The sequence below is a fragment of the Cyprinus carpio genome, chromosome B19, assembly GCF_018340385.1.
Source record: "Cyprinus carpio isolate SPL01 chromosome B19, ASM1834038v1, whole genome shotgun sequence".
In the NCBI taxonomy this organism is placed as follows: Eukaryota; Metazoa; Chordata; class Actinopteri; order Cypriniformes; family Cyprinidae; genus Cyprinus; species Cyprinus carpio.
Window position 1 is genome coordinate 11,156,145 of NC_056615.1, and position 20,741 is coordinate 11,176,885.

Sequence of the window (20,741 nt, forward strand, 5' to 3'; positions counted from 1 at the left end):
TTGGTCTGTCTGTCCGTCCATCTGTCTGGAGTAGTAATAACAGCTAAATGCGTCTTTATCTTATATATAAAAAATATGAAATAATGAAAAAAAATATTTTATAAATGCATTTATAATATGTTTTTTTTTCCATTTACTTAGTTTAAATATTTAATTAAAAATAAATATTTGCATTGTAAAAAAAAAAAAAAAACATTAGGACCATTTCCTGTTAGCTTGAAAATATTTTTTTTAAGAAGAAATGCATATTTCTTATCATAAAACTGAATTTTTTTTAAAATTGTAGATACCACACACACTCACACATGCATAATTTTGATTTATATACTCTTTCAGAAAATTGCCTACAGTTTCTACATTTCTATAGTGTTGCTTATTTAGTGTTACACATTTCAACTTAGAAAAATAAGCTATAATATTATAATTGCATTAATGTATATAAGTTAAGTGGGATTTCATCCCTTTATCTGAATTTCTGAAAGCATCTAATCCTTTTTCCACATCCATCCAGGGTACAGCAGTAATTAAATGCAAATGTTTACACAGATATTTTGGTATGTGTGACTGTCTCACTTGCGTCATAGACCAAAGGATCTTCATCTCTCTCACCGTCCTCTCTCTTTCTAAATGTGTGAAAACGAAGTGAGAAAGTGAGTGTTTAAAGCAGGTCACCATATGGTTTCTCTACTTACATGCTCTGTCCTCTTTTACACCAAGGTGCTCCATTAGTGACCCATTGGACACTCTCCAGCAGCTTCAGTAATGGTGCTCTATTCAGGTGTATATGTCTGTGTGTGTGCGCGCGTGTGTGTGTATAATGAAGTTTCTGCTTGTTTGATCACTGATTAAACATTCAAGCAACACAAGCACAATCGGCTGGCTCAGCCAAGCTAATTGCATTCCCTAAGGAGATGATCCAAGCACAAGTCATCCAATCCTCCCTTTACGGATGGGACCTCATGGGCTGTCCTATCTGTGCGCATCAGCTCGTGTGCGTGCGTTCGTTGGCCATTCTGTTGTGCTTTGTGCCTGTTCGCGTCTGTTTCAGTTTAAAGGCTCATTAAAACCGGTGCTATAAATAGATGCATATGTCCCCTCAGCTGCAGTGGTGCATTAAACGCAACGGCTTTCTCTCGCTCTTTGGCTGTGTTGTGTCTGACCTATCCTGATGCGTTCACTGCTCCTGGAGGACGTGGGAATCCCGATGCTACTGCACAATCCAGTATAGACTTGTCCACAGTTACATCAGGCTGAATATGTCTTTCTCTCACATCTGTCCCCCAGAACACAGGTGCATGAGGCTGCTGGGAATATTTCAATACAAAAATAACACATGGACAAAGAATAGTGCACACAGAATGTCTGTATTTAGGCATCAAGGGCTTTTTTTCTTGTCTTTACTTGTTTCAAGGGTGCATGCATGTTTACTTAGCTATACTTTGGGGACAAAACTGTCCCCAGAAGCTCCCCTTGGGAATGTCCTCAAAGGTAAAATTATAAATATTTATTATAGTGAGGTGGGTAGGATTACAGTAAGTCTGTAATGTTGTCTATAATGGTGTATCCTCTTTTAAATTGTAGAGTTTTTAAACTTTTTGGTCTTAAAATATAATGATAGATATCTTATATAATGTATGAGCATCATTTTATGAACATTTATACTGAGAGAGAGAAAGTGTGATATTAAAAATAATAAATTTTACTCCATCCATCCTTATCTATGGATGCTTTTGAAAAATGGAACAGTTCCTTGCAAATAAAGTCTCAATACCTCCCGCCCTCCACAAAGATTTATGGCATGAGAATCAAAGCATTTGCTATGTACCCTTAACAACAATTAAAAATGAATCTCTGAACAGCACTTCAAATCTGAGTTGAAATAATATTAGCTCGTATCCTCAGTGTCCATATACAGATGAAATTTGTCAGTGGCGGGTTACATCATGAGGGCACTGTCCTCTGTCAGACATCATTGTGCCATCAGCATCAGAGAGCAGATCCCGGCTGACATTCACACACCTTCCTATATATCTCCAAACGCAGCCAATCACAGACTCATGCCACTCAGCCCCACAGGGACCTGAGCAGCGTCGAAATGTTGCTGATGATGGACTGCTGTGGGTTTAGAAAAAGAGGGAAAAATAAGGCAGTGACACAACAAGCTGTGACCCACGCTAGTCCTGTTAATAAATCATCTACAGTCCTGGCAGCTCTAAAGAGACCATATTACTGCTCGGAGTTATGATGACTGCTGGATATCTGGGATGCAAAGAAAAGGATCACTTTTGAAAAGTGGGGAGTTCAGCTAATGTTAAAGCTAAAGCTAATGCCAATGATTTAAATTTACAAAAAAGTGTTAATTTAGTATGTATGCACTATTTATGCACTATTATACTATTTATTACTATTTATTAATATTTCGAATTTATATATATATATTTAAAAATGTATATATATAAATATTTATTTATATATATATATATATATATATATAATATATAAATAAATAGATATATATATATATATATATATATATATATATAAATAAATATTTATATATATTCATTTTTAATTTATTTTTTAGTAATTCTGTTGGGCTTTTGCTATTTTAGTCAGTTTGGTCATTCTTGTTTTTTTATATTTCTATTTAGCCTTATTTTGATTTCATTTTTTATTTTTAGTAATTTTAGTACTTCAACGTGAATTTATTTTATTTCAATTAGTTGCCAAACAACACTTCTAAATTTTGTTTTCATTTAATTTTAGAATTTTCTGTTTTTAATTTACATCCTTTTTAATTTAAAGTTTTGTTTTATTTTGGCTTCATTTCAATTTCATTTAATAGTGTTGTTTAGAGAACAATAAGATCACTGAAAAAAATTATATTAATATGAACAATTGTGTGTGTGTGTGTATGTGCGTGTGCGTGTGTGTGTGTGTGTTTCAAAATATAATTTTAGTCTTTACAGTGTAGTTTTCCTAAAATGTATTTGGTCACTAACATTTTGGGGTGCCTCTGTATGTACAACCCTTTGGCCTCTTTATTCAAATAAAAAAGACCTATATATAAATAGGTTGTGTTGAAAATTGGACAATGGTCTCCATTTTAAAACATTCAATTGTGGGCATTTTGCCAGTATACCTAGGTGGCTTTGCGTATCCGGGTGAGATGGAGAATAATGTCGGGTTTATGGTAAATTAGCCCGCAGAGCTTCTTGACACCCAGTATTGTGCTCTTGTGTCTCTCTGCCTGATTCATGCGGCTTCCTGTTTACCTTTTTTCTCTGGGTTCATTTGACAGGTCAGTGCATAAATGCATTATGCATTTCACATCACATCATGCTCATTTCTCCTCAGCTTTAGGACAGCTCTCAAATCCCATAATCCTTTGGAGCTCCTTTACTGCACAGCACCCATCCGTCCCTCTCTGTGTCTCTTTCTCTTTCTGTCTCTCTTTCCACTTGCTTAAACCTTCCCATCAGGTGGTCTCTTGTGCTCACACACAAGCATACACTTGTGTATTGTGTATACATGCTCATGAGATCCACACGTACAGCCACACACACACACACACACACACACTTGCTCATGTGAAACGGGGTTTCCAGGATCTGCCAGCATTAAGCTACAAATATGCTCACCACATCAGTAATCAAGACAATGTGGATCAGCCAGGCTTTTCAGGTAATGTCTGGCAGAATGAGTTCAGGTTTCTGTCACAATCTGACATTGCCCTGTTTATCCTGGTTTTAACATCCGTCTCGGGTGATCAAGTGGTCAGCTGATAGAGATAGCCATCTTATAAAGCATGTTTAAACATATCTAAATATGTATATTTGCCAAATATCTAAATATTATGACAAATTAAAATAACTGTTTTCAATTTGAATTAAATGTAATGAATATATACATAGTCCATCTGAAATCAATAAACTTTATAAACGTCTTTGCTGTCACTTTTGAAAAATTCTGTCAATCACTGCTGAATAAAAGTATTAATACATAATAAAGTATTAGCTTGATTAGTGCTCTTCCCACTTTTGTGTTTTGTATTATGAATTTTTCTATCTATTTGTCACAAATGTAATGTAAAGATTCAAAAGAACACAGGGGTCAATTTCTGCTGAAGGCGAGTAGAAATGAGATACAATTCTCTCTGCTTGCAGTGCATCAGTCACATTGTCAGGAAAATGAGTGAGAAATTATAAATACACAGTTTGACCAATTCTTCCAGTACATCATCAATAATAGTTCAGTTCTGTGATTTACTATGAATTGTACCAGAGTTCAGATGAACCGTACCACCCTTTTTAGGCAGAATCGGGTACAATTCGTGGGTGTATATCCATGTTCTTTAAAACACAATAGTTATGGTTTGAGATGCTGAGAAAACTCATGACGGAACAGACAAAGATGTCCATCTTAATGTGTATGATTGCATTTGGAAGAACGAGTTTAAAGATGAAGCTTCTATGAGAGTCTTTTGCAATGTACTGTACTGTACTTGTGATCAGTACAACATATTTTGATTTTGCAACATATTTTGAATTTTGGGGTGATATGTTTAACCCAAATGTCTTGTAAATGGGTTGGAATTTTTGGAGCGATAGATTTGAGAGTATGAAAAGATCACTTTGTGTTACACAATACACCGGAGCTCAATATAGTACATGCTTTGATTCTCACTCCATAAATCTTTGTGGAGGGCAGGAGGTATTGAGACTTTATTTGCAAGGAACTGTTCCATTTTTCAAAAGCATCCATTGACAAGGATAGATGAAGTCTGTGGGGAGCAGAGCTGGTTGGAGTCGTGTTTTATCCAAAGCCCAGTGGGACCTCTGGAGGAAAGAGTTCCACGGATGCTCCAGGCTGATTGGGATGCAGGGAGAACGTCAGATCGGCAGGAGATTAGAGTGAATTGAAACATGTATCAGAGCAAGGGAGTGCTGCCTTTGATTGGCTACTTTTCTGGGTGGTTCGCTATCCACAAACCCTGCTTTCATTCAGTTCTCTTTCATTTCTAGTTCCTTCTCTCGCTCATTCTCTCTCTCTCTTTCTGACAGGTGCGGAATGATTTGACCAATGAGCTGGAGAAGGCAGACATCCAGATTGCAGACACTGAGAGTTTCTCTAATGATCCCTGTGTGAATGTGAAAAAACTAAAGGTAAGGGAACTCATAGGCCCTGCCAACAAAATATAACTAGTGTACAGTGCACTAGCTTAAAGTGAAACTATACTTTAAGTACACTTTAAATATCTTGCATTTAAATACCGATATTATTCAAAGATCATACAATCCTAATCAATAGTGACATTAAAACACATTTATAGGCTTAATATTAAGAAACGTACATTGTGCACAGGTAGTACTCCAAATAAAGTTTAATTATATTTTTTATATCAGTAAGTCTTGAGCAATATGTCAGTAAATATGTTAATAGATGTGAACTATTACTATAATGTATTTTAAATATTTTACTAGGATTAGGAAATGGATTTCCCAGATGTAACCTTGTGTGTTGAATTACAACTGGACACAAAATTGCTAGTTTTGAGCATAAATCTCACTGAACGTTGTTACATTTGTGCTTAAAAATAATAATAAAAACACCAGTGGGTTAAAAGAAATATCTCATGGACTGCTTCTCATCTAAATTTATCTCATTTTAATGATGTTTGTGCTGAAAATAGAGCAAAATATGACAAAAATCTAATATTATTGATATTTTTATTATAATAATGCGAATGAGTATTGTTTTAAATGAAAATTACATTTTTAAAATAGAAAATGTAGTCTATTTCTAGATTTCTGTTCAGTCACATTATGCTTTGACAGTTCCCTTTTAATATTGAAAGGGGGGAAATATATATGCAAAAATATACAAAATATCATAGTTTAAAGATGTGACTGCATTTTTACTGCATTTATACATTTGTGTGAACAGTGAAAAGCTGACTCTGTAATCATCAAACACATAAAGTGGCAGGAATGCCATGATCAATTTATCCGGGTATGTTTATGATCTAAATAGCCATTGTTCCATTGTTGTCTGCTGCTTCTCCTACTTTGTAATTTCCACCTAAAGGTTTGTTCCCACCTTTTTTTGCTGAGTCATTTTTTTTCACCGTGAAACTATTATGACTTCTATTACCTGCCTGACTTAGTACCTCCATTATCGCAATTTCCCAAATGGAGAAGAATTGCTGAAGAACTGTTTCTTCAAATTCTGCACGCTCAGATTTTTCACCAGTTGACAGCAACTCTTAGAGTCTGTAAATTCAACATTGTATTTCACATTGACATTGCTGTGCCAGAGCGACAGCCTCCAGTTTTGCAGTATATAAACCCATATAAACAAAATGTTCTCATCCACACATCCACTGTAGGTGGGTTACCATTCGCTGTGTAAATGTGGGAAAGTCTCGCAACCATGGTCTTGATAAAAGCAAAGCAAGTGGTGACCGCGGTTCTGGGATAGCCTGGCAGAGATCCAGCCTGCATTTTGCCTGGCTGGAAGAAGCTTGTGTCTGCCAGGGCTCCAGGACAGCTGGAGCCACTTACACAGCTGGAGGGATTCAGGTTAAGTGCCCACGCTGTGGGGAGCGGCAACAGGGTTTGTAACGGCTGCTGATTGTGAAGCAAGAAGCGCCTAACCCAAGCAGTTGGTCCTGAAAAGGGAAGCGGGAGTATTTCACACAATAGCTCCAATATCTCAGCATGTTCTTTGGCAGTCTCTGAGAAACGTCTCAAGGAAAGCTTTTACCACAGGCCACACATACACTTTTAAACAGCGTTTGAATGTGGCCCCATCGCAAACACTGTTTATGTCAATGTTCCTGAGTTTAGAGCAGGTCTGGGATCAGATTTAATGCATCCGCTGTGATCTTACCTGTAAACGCTACTTTTTCAGAGCTGTCTACAAAACTCTATCCCACCCACTGGAGTCATTATTTTTTTACTCCTGCTTGAACATGATAGTTTTCATCTTGAGTAGCTCATTAGCTGTGCATGTTAAATGCTCTTCCTGTAGCCTCGTGCTTGAGGATGACATCCCAAGAGGGAAAAGCAAAAAATAGATTTAGAGATTATTTCTTAAAGTCGCTGGTGGGCATTTCAATATCCCTGCAGCTGTGACACATTCTTTGATGAATTGGGCCGTGGCACCCCTTAAACAAGACCGTCTGACTTCCACGTGAAAATCCAGTGATGGATTGATTCTCAGTAGCCGGGTTTCCATACAAAGTTGCGAATTTTACTTGTGCGTAAAATTCTTATGTCACATAAAACATTTGTAAATAAGTACCGTTTCCATCCAACAAGTCAAAGAGAACAAAATCATCACTTCCTGATAAACTGGCTCTGAATATCAATATAAAGAAAATTGGGGGAAGCCACTGAATATAATAATTTTCATATATAATGAATTACTTGCCCCTCAGAGTGAGCAGACAAAGCACAATAAATGCCGCCATTGCTTTCAGAGGTGGATGCCTGCTGTTTGGGAATGTAGTCGTGTAAGAGAGTTCTGAAGGCAATTATACAGAAATATTTTGGCAAGAAACTTTGCTCAAGATTTTTGTGATGACCATAACAACATTTCAGATGCTGTGCAACGAGATCGGTCTGCTTGTTAGTCAAGTTATGCCGTCCCATCCCGCAAATCACATGAGTTTTTTGATGCACTTGGAGGAATGTATTCGGCAAATGTGTTTCCATCTCCCTTTATTCGCATTAACCCTTTTTCGCACAAGTCAAAAACTAAACCGATAATTCAAAATGTGCATTGAGTTATGGAAAAATAGCTAGTGATGCAGAACTGGACGAGGTGGAGACACAAGGCTGAAGTGGGCTGAATTATTTACAGACTCAATCATGCAGCGTGAATGCTGGTTACAGATGTAGATCTCTGTTTCTCTCTGGATATTAAACAATTCACACTGCTGATACTGTTTCTCTGTAATACACTTGGTGTTAAAATGTCTCACCTAGGAAACCAAACACATCCTACCTGCATTTTTGAAAGATGCTTACATATTTTTTGCAGCTTTTCTCATGAAAAGCTCGCTTACTTTTATTTTGGGGCATTTTATTAATAGAGATGGTGAAAGAACAGACAAAAAATGATACGGAAGAGATGGATAACAGGACTGGGAATTGGCCCAAGCTGGATCTGAACTCGAATGACTTCCTTACAAGCGAGTGGAGTGTGTGAAATAAGTCATTTAATGCAGTATTGTTTGGTGGCTCTAGTTGTGCAGAAATGAAACATTTTACTTGTAATTCAGACATTTGCAAATATTTTGGGACAGTTTTTTTTATTATTATTATATTTAACATTTTCTTTTTATATTATGTTTTTTTTTGTTAGAATAAACAATTTGTGCTTACCAGCCACCTTTCATCATAGGTTTTATTGATCATGCTTCATTTTAAGGTCCAATTCTCACCATTTACTAACCACTATGACTTTTGCCTCAATAAACCCCTAATTTGCTGCTTATTAATAGCTAGTAAGGATGTTGTTAAGTTATTAATGTTGTTATATTACATTGTTAAGGTATTAGGTAGGAAACAGCCAATATGTCAATAACAGGCATGCTAATAAGCAACTAGGTATAGTGGACAACACAACAGGGCCTCTCTCTGACCACAATAGTGGAAAAAGGGTTGCTACATTTTGATTGGATCTTGGTAGACTAAAATAAGCAAACTGTCCAACGCCATCAGATAAAGATGCCAGGACAACAGCCAGACAGCTCTTAGAGGGCAAGAAGGACAGGACCTCCTATTCGTCAAAATGCAGTTTCTGCCCTTCACCCACCAACAGACTGATTCCTCAGGTTTTGGCCTGTGATCGCTGTAAAAATTCCTTAGGACCTCTGGACGCAGCAACAGTGGGTGAAACAAAGAGAGAGAGCACGGAGTTCCATCCAAATCCATTCATAACCATGTTCTCAAAGCTTAAACTAATGCAGACTACAACACACACATCTCATACTTATTCAAAGAAATAAATATTCTCAGTAACAGCGATGTGTAGTGCAACATCAACTCAGCTGTTAATGGACAAATGAATGCATGCATGACAGTTAAATTTTTTCCCCATCATGTTTGAACTTAATGTGTTCATAACATTGCCAAATGTATTCTGGTTGTGGTTTGGACTATGCAAATAAGTTCCACGGGAGGAAAGAAGGGTGATGGAAACAGCCAATCACAGCCTGGAGATGAAGAAGTGCCCGATTGCAATCCCCTCCTCATCGGAAAGAGATAAAGGTACCTTCACAAAAGACACTCCTTGTTCTGAGTCTCTGGCATGTCCAGTGAGACAGTAGCAGATTAACCTCCGGTCTGAGTCTCCGGTCTGCTTCAGGGAAAGCAGCAACAGACACACCCGTTCAGAGCCTGTGGCCCACTACAGGGGAGACGGCAACCGATAACTCAGTTCTGAGTCTCTGTAGGAGATAGAAACAGATCATCCATGTTCTGAATCTCCGGCACATCCAGAGAGGCACTAACAGATACATAGAAGTTCTGAGTCCCAGAAGGAAAGAGACAGCAACGACACACCCGTTCTGAGTCTCTGCACACTAGCAGACACACTCATTCTGAGTCTCCAGCTTGTGAGGCAACAACAGATACGGCCATGTTCTGAGCCTCCAGCCTATGAGGAGAGAGATATTCATGTTTTGTTTCTTTGTCTGGTAAGACAACAACAGATGCAGCACATCCTGAGTCTCCACCCTAGAGAGACAAAGTGGATTGACCAAGTTCTGAGTCTCTAGCCAAGAGAGGCAGAAGACACACAGATTTTTGCAACAAGGTTAAGTTCCGGAGAGCAAATTTTCACTTCAGGGTAATTTGCTTGAGTGTTCCAGGCAAGGACCTTCTGCACTTAGTCCAGGGCCACATCTGCGTCTGCATCTTTCCAGATAACACCCAACATAATCACTTGCATTTTATGCATCTAATGCACTTTATTACTATTTCATTTACGGTTTTCATTTAGTAATTGTTGTTTACTCTTGTCAATCTTTTGTTAATAAAATGTATTTTATTACACTTGTGTCTTCCTTGTGTTGATGATAAAGAAAGAGGTTCTACAAGTTAGAGATCCCACCAATCTTTCTTATGTGATGTACTCATAACCACACCTTAAGTGACACGTGATCCAAATATCATAATGTCATTGATGACGCGAGTACCCATAACTACACTATTTCACCACCTTAGGTTGGCAAAAGCAAATTCACTACATAGGTAATAGTGAAAATTGGTCCCTATACTAAAGTGTTACCGTTTTATGTAAATCTCTTTAGCCATTAACTACCTGTTTTATTTTGTTCTCTGCCCCTCTCTATAGGATAATGATGTTCGGATAATCATCGGTCAGTTTGATGAGAATCTGGCTGCTAAAGTCTTCTGCTGTGTAAGTCAGCCGGCTTCATGTCTCATATCATGCTTCAGACTGTGAAATGCCTTTAGATTTCTTTAACATACTGTACATGTGCTTCAAAGACATTTAGCTATATCAGCATTGAAAGGACTGCAGTGGATATATTTTTTCTTCGGTTGAAATGAGATGTGTGTAGAGTCTCTGATCTTGTGTGTGTGCTCCAGGCTTACAACCTGAACATGTATGGCAGTAAGTACCAGTGGATCATCCCTGGATGGTACCAGGGGAACTGGTGGGAACAGGCCAACTCCACAAACTGTACCACTAAGAAGCTGCTGACAGCCATGGAGGGCTACATCAGCGTGGATTTTGAGCCTCTCAGTGCCAAACAGATTAAAGGAATATCAGGAAGAGTGAGTGTCTGCAGTGCGGTGGGATCTCAGGAGTTATGAATGACATTTCTGATTTCTGACAGAAAAAAAAAATCCACCATGTGGAATAGGAAAAAATGATGCATTGCAGTTTCAACTATGAAATTCAGTTTCAATAGATTCTTACTCTGGGCGTTTCTCAGTTATGGCTGCTGAAAATTCAGCTTTTTATCACAGGAATAAATTACATTTTAATATACATTTATTTGATGGTATGTGTATATATATATATATATATATATATATATATATATATATATATATATATATATATATATATATATATATACCATCAAATAAATGCAGCCTTGGTGAGAATAAGAGACTTTTACTTGAAAGTCATTTTTGTATTTAAAATCAATGTTAAGTAGAACACTATGAATGGTTCTAAAAATGTTTGAAACCAACATGAAAACAAATATCAGTTTTCTTAGAACATGTTTCAAAGTAGATTTTTAAAAGATTTCTCATGTTTAGACGCCGCAGGAGTACGAGAGGGAGTACAAACGTGAGCGAGAGCAGAAAGGAGTGGAGGCCAGCAAGTTCCACGGCTTTGCCTACGATGGCATCTGGGTGATTGCGAAGACCCTCACACGTGTCATGGAGCTCCTCAGACACAAGGAGAGGCATGACATGTACCACAACTTCACAGTGGATGACCGCGAGGTGGGCAAAATGGTTCTGGACGTGATGAATGAAACCAACTTCTTTGGAGTGACGGTAAGTGATTTACAATTCTGTAACTGCAAAAGCTTTTTAGATTGAGCCGTCAAGTGACGTTTCCTAAAGCTGAAAAGTTGTAAAGGCCATATTGTTATCTCAAAGTCAAAAGAGGGCTACTTTTATTGTTGCAAACTGCCTGCGAGATGCTGAGGGAGGGCAGACATTTGAGAATGCGTCTTAGGATTGGAGGCTAGTAATGCTAAACATGCAATGTAGCTGACAGAATAAGAGTCAGATAAGAGGTAGGGAGATAGTTGGTATGCAGGGAGTGTCCCATCTGCAGACATCACTGAATGTGTGTTTGTTTATGAGAACACACTGCTGCAGGCTGCCAAAAGCGAGAATCACAGAGCGCAAAAAGAAGGAAAGTCAGCAAATCTAATAGAGGCTGAACCGAATTATCTCTCTTAAAAAAAAAAAACAGAAGGAGTTTCGATATTGCAGTAAATGCTTTTGGTTTGGGAAATGAATAGGGGTTAATGGGGATTTTGGGTTTTAGTACAGTATGTCCTCCAGCCCTCCATCTTCAGCTTTTATCCAGCAGTTATCTCTCTTGTGTAGCAGAGTATGTTTTATATTTGCTCAGGCTGCTAACAAACAATGCATGTGCCGCGAGACTTCAGCGTCAAAGCTTAATGGAGAGGAAGGAAAAACAAACACACATAAAAAAGAAAAATACTGCTGGAAGACCAGTGGAAATATGAGCAGAAAGACAAACAAGAGCATGTGGTCATTCTATATCATATATCAGATACAGTGATGGTTACTGGCCAACATTACAGAGTTACTTTATTAATATCAGTCATTATTGTATATTTAATTGATAATTTCCTCTATTTTTACATTTAAATTACTTTTGCTGTCATCTAACGTTCACTTAAAGTGAATCCTTTAAAAACAAATTATTTCATGAAACTGTTAAATGCAATCTTTAGCAAATCTGAAAAAATAACTCTGTTAATAAATATTTTTTGTTATTATTTTCTATTTAACGTCAAAGACAAATTAACATGATTAGCACAGCTTTTTTGTAGGGAAAAATGTATTTATCTGTTACTATTATTAATCATTAAAAAATTATAATAATATATAATTTATAACAAAAGTATTATGCATATATATATATATAGATATATATATATATATATATATATAGTGTAAGAATATATACATGATTACAGTTTTTAATGTTAGGAGCAATTAAAACCCTCTGAAGTCGATTAACGCGTATACGCGTTTTGGGGTATTTTCTCCTGATAACCCCGAAAAGAACTTAAATTACACTTTCAGTTTTGATCGTACAGATAAGAGCAATACATCAAATCTGTAAAGGGTCTACTTTTTTTTTATACAGACATAATAATAACAAAACTTTGTGCACTAAAAAATAAAGATAACAACAAGGAGTGCTGTCTGCAGCCTTTGTCTGCGCTGATCTTCAGTTACAAAAATGCTTCAAATGAACTGTAACTCAGTGAATACTCAACAGAGACATGAGAGAGATATCTATAGAAAGCCTGACATGTCTACTTTTAAACTAAACAAGTGCTGCTGAAAACAAATATTCTGTGATAAAGTAATCCATATGAAAACAATGCGATTCCGTCTTTTTCTCCCTTCATTATCTTCTAATGCGACCACGCCCCCGCGCCGAGCGCGCTTTTGAGATTCAAATGTTTCACTGAAGCGCGCGGCTTTTGAATACGCCCACACAACAGAAGACAACGCAGCGAGATTGTTCTTCAAGTTTTTTTTTATTTACTGTTTGCTTCGCGATGAGAGGAATAAGATATAATTCACCCCAAAAAGATGTGATGTGGTTGAGGATTTGAGATTTGGATTTCCTCAGAAAAAAAGAATGAAGAACTTTATTCAGCAGAGATCATAAACATGAGTAAGTCTCTTTTTATTTATTTATATACTTGTATTAGTTTTTCACATAATGTAACATTTTACTAGTTAGACTTTGTCCAAAGACTTTTTCCAAACTATAATTCCTGACTAAAATGTATAATCAAGTGAAATATTATGAAGTTTCAATAACAAATATACACTACTATACCATAAAAGCTTGATGTAAATATATAAATGTACCAATAAATGTAACTGTAACAAATGTAACAATCATTGCTGTTCTTTCAATTTATCCCCCCCTAAAAAACCTGAAAAAAATATTATCATCTCTTTTCAACATTCATATAATAATAATATAATATGATAATGATAATAATAACAATAAATGTTTTTTTTTTTTTGTAGAAAATAAGATTGTTAAAAGGATTTCTGAAGGATAGTGTGACTGGAGTAATGATGCAAAAAATTCAGTTTGAAAGTCAGCTTTGATTGTTCCTAATAAACTGTTTAATCTGCACTCACAAGTGAATATTAAATTATGTTGTGGGATAATTAAATATATTCTAAATAAAACTACAACATAAAATTATATACATTTATTTTGTCCTCACATTCTTTCTTGTAACTCATCGCTCTCAGTGACACAGCTGACTGAATGGCTCATTATGCAGCTCATTATGCAGGCCTTGTCTTCTCAGGTGTGAATTCATGTTGACGCCTACTCGCATATGACTTTTTACCAACAAAAAGTGTCTTAGAAAATTTAAATCAATATATTGTTTTCTGTAAGTGAGTAAACAAGATTTTTCGCAATTTATCTAGGCTACAAGCTCCAGTTCTCAAAAGTCCTTTTTCTGTATTGTTTTTATTGCCTTTTTCAAGTGATTTAACATTTTTAGTTTTTTCACTAACCACGCATAACATTTTTTTTTTATCAAAAACACAATCATGTATATACATGCTGCTCACATATTATTATAGCCCAGTTTTGTGCTGATTACAGTGAGATTAGACTTTAGCCATTTAGATATTTATAAGAAACTGAAAAAAGCACAAATGTCAGGGCATGACAAAACTTCTCCAGGCCCCAAAAATACCCTTAGACTCCAGAGGGTTAAACAGACCAACCCTACTCAAAATCAATATCCATTTTTATTTGTGTGTTGTGTTGCCTAAATTCACTTGTAACATTTGAAATATTTGTTTTATTTTTTTGTGATGTGTTTAAAATTTATTTAGACAAAATACATTTATTATTTATCACACATAACTTTAAAACAACAAAATTGACAATAATTATAATAATCATAAATAAAAAATAATCTCAGTTTCGGATTTAAAATAGGACTTCTTCCTATCAAAGCTGAATGATTGCAGAGAATTGTATGGAATATAGTCGCATAAAACGAGATTGCAATCTGACTACAACAGATTTAGTGGTCCCACAAGGATCAGGCTTGTCTCGTACTGATGGCTGGGTCTTTGTCCAACAGAACGGGCTGTTCTAGCTTCTCCATCAGACTTTGAGTCCTCTGAGAAGAGCTATCGATCGAGTGCCAGCATGCCTCAGGAAGTAAAACATTATCTTAGAGAAGTCTCTGTGGATCATTTTGAGTAAAGAGTAGTGCTGTGCTGCTTTTATTTGGTTAAGAGAGGGTTAGCACAACTTTCTTGATGGTACCTTGTAGAAGCAAACGTACTTTTCCAATCAAAAGTTTGGGGTCAATAGTATATGTATTTTTAAAGAAATTAAAACGTTCTTGAGCAGCAGAATTGCATATTAGAATAATTTCTGAAGAATTGTGCAATACTGAATATTCAGCTTTACCATTACAGAAATAAATTAAAGTATATTAAAATAGAAGATATCCTAAATTGTAATAGTGTTACACAGTATTACTGCTTTTACAACATTTTTGATCACATAAATGGAGCCTTAATAACCATGAGAGACGTCTTTCAATAACCTCACTGACCTCAAACTTATGAATAATTTAAGAATCAGATTTCACATTGTTTTCTTGTATAAGGATCCTGAGTATAAGGATTCTGATGAGAATCAATAAACACTACTTGTCAAAAGTGTTGAAAACCTAATTTGTTCAGTTTTGATTGATTTGATTTACACAGTTTAATGTACTTACATTAAAGCATACAAAAAATACTTGACTGGAGAAATCAGGAAATCAAAATGCAATCTAAATTTCTAAACCAAAGCCTCTTTTTGCAGATATAACAGCCAATGAAAATATTGTTTGTAAAGCTGTTCTCAACATTTGTAAAGTTTTCAAAAATGTGTTGCATTTTTACAGTAGGTACAGCATTGCTTTAACGCTTGTGTCCAGTTTAAAATGCTGGGGTAGTCTTTTTGGTTCAGGGTCACAGTCACAGACTCCTCATCCAGACATCACGCTTCCTCCTCCGCATTTGACATTTGGTGTCACACTAAGAGCAGCCATCCTTTCACCTACTCGATTCCATATACAATTTTTATTATGTTCCAGTTTTTGTAACATAAATATGTTTCTTGGCAGTTTTACCACTTACTTTTGATATCTTTTCAAGTTACTCAGTGTACTCAGACTGCTTAAATTTAAATAAGAACAGGAAACATGTATTCGAAAACATCATTCAACTTTTATAATATTAGAAAAGTTGACAATAGACTATTGCACTGCAGATGTGGACTATTGGGACTAGTAGACAACATCTGTATATATATATATATATATAACGTCATTCCATTATCAACATATATCAACATCATCATTCGCTTCTTTCACCTTCATCACCTCCACCCACAACCACTTTTACAGGCCTGAGGGTGCCTTGCTCCCCTGTGTGACCTCCATAAGGCCTCCTGCCCGACCTGTCCACACCTCTGCACAGACTCACACTCACACACACTGATAAAAGGTGCCATCAACATGTTTGACCCATCAGCCCACACCTGCAGTGCAACGCAATCTATTTTCAGCTGTTCTAATGTTATGAAACCAGTCTAAAAAAAGAAACCGAGAAAGAGTGAAGACTTCACTGATTTAGAAAAACTCTCCAACTACAGCTTGAGTCTTAAAGTGACAGTTCATCTTTCTTTCTTCCATCCAACACAAAATAGATGTTTTGCAAAATGAATAATGAAATTGATGGTCCTGAACAACAAAATATGTCCGACGTTTCTTGCTGTCTCTACAGTGTTTCAAAAATGACATCCTAGTCAGCATATAAATCAAAATTATGTCTCGGAAACTATGGAGGATATGTAAATATCCACAGGTAGGGCTTTAGAGTCGGTAAATTTCATTTGACAAAGAGTACTGCAGTTCACATTATATATTGTTTACACACATAATTCTGAATTGCAGCTTTAATGTGTTTTGTGAAGGCGAGCATTTATCCAGCGCGCCCACGTCAGAGCAGCTAAACAAAGAATCATATTGCACTGGGACTGGAGTCTGCTCTACACTTCAAAAACAGCCGTTTTTAGAGATACGATCGCTTCTGAGTTGCCTCCCATGGTTTTAATGGGCTTCTAATTATTGCCATGGTAATGCAGTATGCCTCTCACCTGTTATTTTATTGGGCCGAGTGATCCCAAATCCTTTTAAATGGCTCATTAGGCAGCTTCAGGGGCAGATAGACAGCAAATTTGCACATTTTCTTTTTTTAAAGACATAATGAGCAAACTAGATAATATTTTGATCCAGCGATGGAGCTTTTAAAAACTATTTATGTAAACATGCTATATACCTGTCTGCACTTTGATTCGATGTCCATGATTAACATGCAACATTTGATATGACATATTTGAATTCATGATTTTGCAGGAAATTCCTCTGTTAATGATTATGTTTTGTAACTGTGTGAAATGATTTATTATTTATATTTTCTTAACATTAACTGGTTTCTTCCCCTTTGAAAGATGCATTTAATCCAAAGTTTCTTACGGTGCTCTTATTGTTGTGATGATCTCTCAAGGGCACAAACAGGAACTTGCAAGTTCTCAGTAGCCTTTTTGATGGACCTCTGTTATTTTAAGTTGAATCTTTATCTTTCCTTCACCATTGTGCTACTTCTTTCTAAGGCTTTTATTATAGTGCTTGCTGAAGTAAGAAGAAATGTACCAGAATTCTCAATTTTATGATCTTGATACAAGATGTTTTATTGAAATATCTGCAGAATATTATGCAGAATTTACCTATTTACATAAACATTTAGAGTTTTATGACACTGATACAGGATGTTTTTTTTTTTTGAAAAAAAAATTATTAACAATATTTTCTTTTATTATTTTGTTTTTTATTTTATGTTATTTTTTATTTTTCAATGTCTTTACTTATTTTATTTCATTTTATTTTTATTGTATTTTTTATTATTTTATTTTATTTTATCAGTAAAGCATCCCAGTCCTCCTCAGCTGGCACAACCTGACAACCTCTCAGACCTCTGTGTGCTCCTTTAATTTAACAAATCAATTGTGCTGCAATTAATTATGTTTGCCTCAAGAACGCAATCAATTCACAGATCTTTAGTCTAATAAATGGCTTTAAAAACAAGCCCTTTGCCAGACTTCAAACTATACACTCCCAATTTGTTGCTGTGCCAAGAGTGAAGAATATGGCAACAAGATGGAAAATTGATCTTTGTAAAATATATCTGTAAAAACTTGGATTATCTGCCATGATATTAATCATCTCAACTGTGCAATCGAGACTTCTGCAAAATGTCCATTTACACATGATAAGCAGCTCTTGTGAAGTTTCATCGTTGTGTGTTTCTGCAGGGTCAGGTGATGTTCAGGAACGGGGAACGTATGGGAACCATAAAATTCACCCAGTTTCAAGGTAAGTCCATTAAATGGCCATTTTTCATGGTTAACAAGCCTTTTTATAGGAAATGCTGGATAAAATATAGGTCCTTCAGCCAAAGTTGATCATCCTCCGTCTTACATGAACATCTCACTCAGTGATATGTCATTTCATAGAGTATGTGCGACAAGTATCTCAGCATGACAATTGTGCCATATATCACGTAGATAGACGGCATGCTCAGCGGCAACGTCAGCGCCGTCCTGTAGCTTAATAGGGTCAGAGAATTCCCCTGTTTGGCCCTCTGATGTGATTAATCCAGTGTGTCTGTGTGTGTGTGTGTTTCCTGAGGGCAGGGGAGATTAACGCTGGTTTGTGGGATTTAATCTCGGAGCAGGGATTCCCCCCTCGCACCCCACAGCAGCCACAGGCCAGCGTTCCCCACCCTCTTCAGTCTTATCTGCTTCAGCGCAGAGGCTCCCCTCCATAGTGTGTTACATCGCCTCTTCAGACTGTTTTTTTGAACAGGCCGCAGGATCGGAGGGCTGTTTGGCTGAAGGGTGATTGAACTGTTTGTCAATATGAAGGCGAATGGCAGTCAGGGAAAAATAATGAAAAAAAGAAAGGCGATGCTGTTACCAGCAGTGCACCAGAGAGCAGGGCTTGAAAAGAAAAAAGAAAAATCCAGTCGGTTCACTCCGAGCAGAATCGATATTTAAAAGTTTCTGTTCCTCCGTTCCTCTGTGTTCCAAAACCGGTTTGCCTAGAAAAAAGTACGGCTAATAACGTTTTTTTTTTAAGTTTTCTTTGTCTATAATAATAATACTACTAATAATAATAATAATAGCATAATAATAATAATAAAGTACAGCGTTTTCTACTCAAAAAAGAAAAAAGTACAAAAAAACAGGAAGAGATATCTTAACCTGCTGTGCTTAGTCACAGCCAATACAGCATCATATTTTCTAGATGTTGGGCAAATTATAGGCTACTAAACAAAAGAAAAAAATCTGTAGTGTCTTTTAAATCTGCTTAAAAGACACTAAAGTATTTTTTAAGATATTTAAAAATGTTTTCTTCATTTTAAAAAAATGCTACTCGTATGAAATTGTATTATTAGGCTACATTATATATGCAGCCTATACATAGGCTATCTATGATAAACACAGTTATTAGTTTTCTTCTCTCCACAACAAATCCTCTAAATTTAAGGCTATGCGTTTAGGCTATAAAAACGTCAATGCTATAAAAACATCCAAAAACACATTAATTTAAGGTGAAACTGATGCCTACCTCGATTGGTATGGATCCAAATGTTTCTATATTTGCAATGTGTCTGGATGCTAAAATATTATTTATTATGTAATTGGCTTTGTACTTCACTCGCATCGACATCATCCTTCACATCAGCTATATCAGCACAGTGAGGCGGTGCTCACTGAATGCAACAGATTGTACAACGGAGCAGTGAAGCTTTTTATGTTTCTTTAACTGTAGTTTATTGTGATAATGAACAGGCTGCAATGCTGCAAAATCTTTTGTGTCTGTGTGCATGAGGCGCCGGCGCGATGGTCACACCAACGCTGGTTGATTTTACAGATAGAAGCAAAACATCATCCAAATCTGTCAATGATTTAAGTGAAACACATTTTGTGTATAGGCCAATACAGACTATTCCTTTTTATGTAAGCCTATAGTTTTATTCTGTTTTCTCCATTCGTATTTCAGCTTGGAGTCATTCATTCACTCACTCACTTTCCCACTTATTCACCCATTCACTTTATTCATTAAATGACTGTACTTTCAGTCACACTGAGTACAACTCAGTCTTTTATCATTCACACAGAAATCACTTCTTAATGAGTTTTTAATTAGTCTTTTTAACTTTTTTTCCAGTAAAAAAAATAATAATATCCCTGAAACATCATATATTTGATTGAGAAACAACACTGCATATGATTTCATTCACTAGATTTCAGAGAGTGCATCATTAATACAAGTGTATTTTATCTTACTGTACTGGCAGATTTAGCAGTAAGACAAAACTTGTATTAAACTTGTATTAAAGATTTGAAAAAGTATCCAATTTTAGATACTTAAACTGGAAAATAAGACAGATATTTTAAGAATCATTCTCTCCAATTTCCTTTTCAAGGTTCCATTCATTTCCAACTTTATCTCTGATAATTTCTCTCTCTTTCCCCCCTCACTGTTAATGGATAGGAAAGGGTAGCCCAGGCTGAATATTTAAAGACGTTCTGATCCTTAATTGAGTGTGCCATCCATCTTTAGAGTCCCAGTCTGTCAGCTCCTATATCACACCGACTGCCAACACACACCAAACCATCTGGACAAGACACTCAGAGCCGTTTCTTAACCTAGTTATTTGACAATGACCTCCTGGTGAGATTGTGTTCTGGCCAAACTGTTTCTTTCTCACTGCATTTTTGAAAAAGACTTAACCCTGACCAACATATGAGGCTATTTAAGACATTACAGTTGACAACTAATAACTGAACACTGTCTA

At 36.2% G+C, this 20,741-nt stretch overlaps 1 protein-coding gene across 1 annotated transcript in view; it reads left to right on the plus strand.

The window, feature by feature from the left end:
- Positions 1 to 20,741, plus strand: part of LOC109077127 (gamma-aminobutyric acid (GABA) B receptor, 2) — a 198,575-nt gene that overhangs the window by 129,318 nt on the left and 48,516 nt on the right. Inside the window, exons 4-8 of the mRNA XM_042745768.1 lie at positions 5,064 to 5,165; positions 10,366 to 10,431; positions 10,623 to 10,811; positions 11,307 to 11,549; positions 18,190 to 18,250. Of these exons, the coding sequence (XP_042601702.1) occupies positions 5,064 to 5,165; positions 10,366 to 10,431; positions 10,623 to 10,811; positions 11,307 to 11,549; positions 18,190 to 18,250 (661 nt within the window). The remainder of the gene's footprint in view (positions 1 to 5,063; positions 5,166 to 10,365; positions 10,432 to 10,622; positions 10,812 to 11,306; positions 11,550 to 18,189; positions 18,251 to 20,741) is intronic.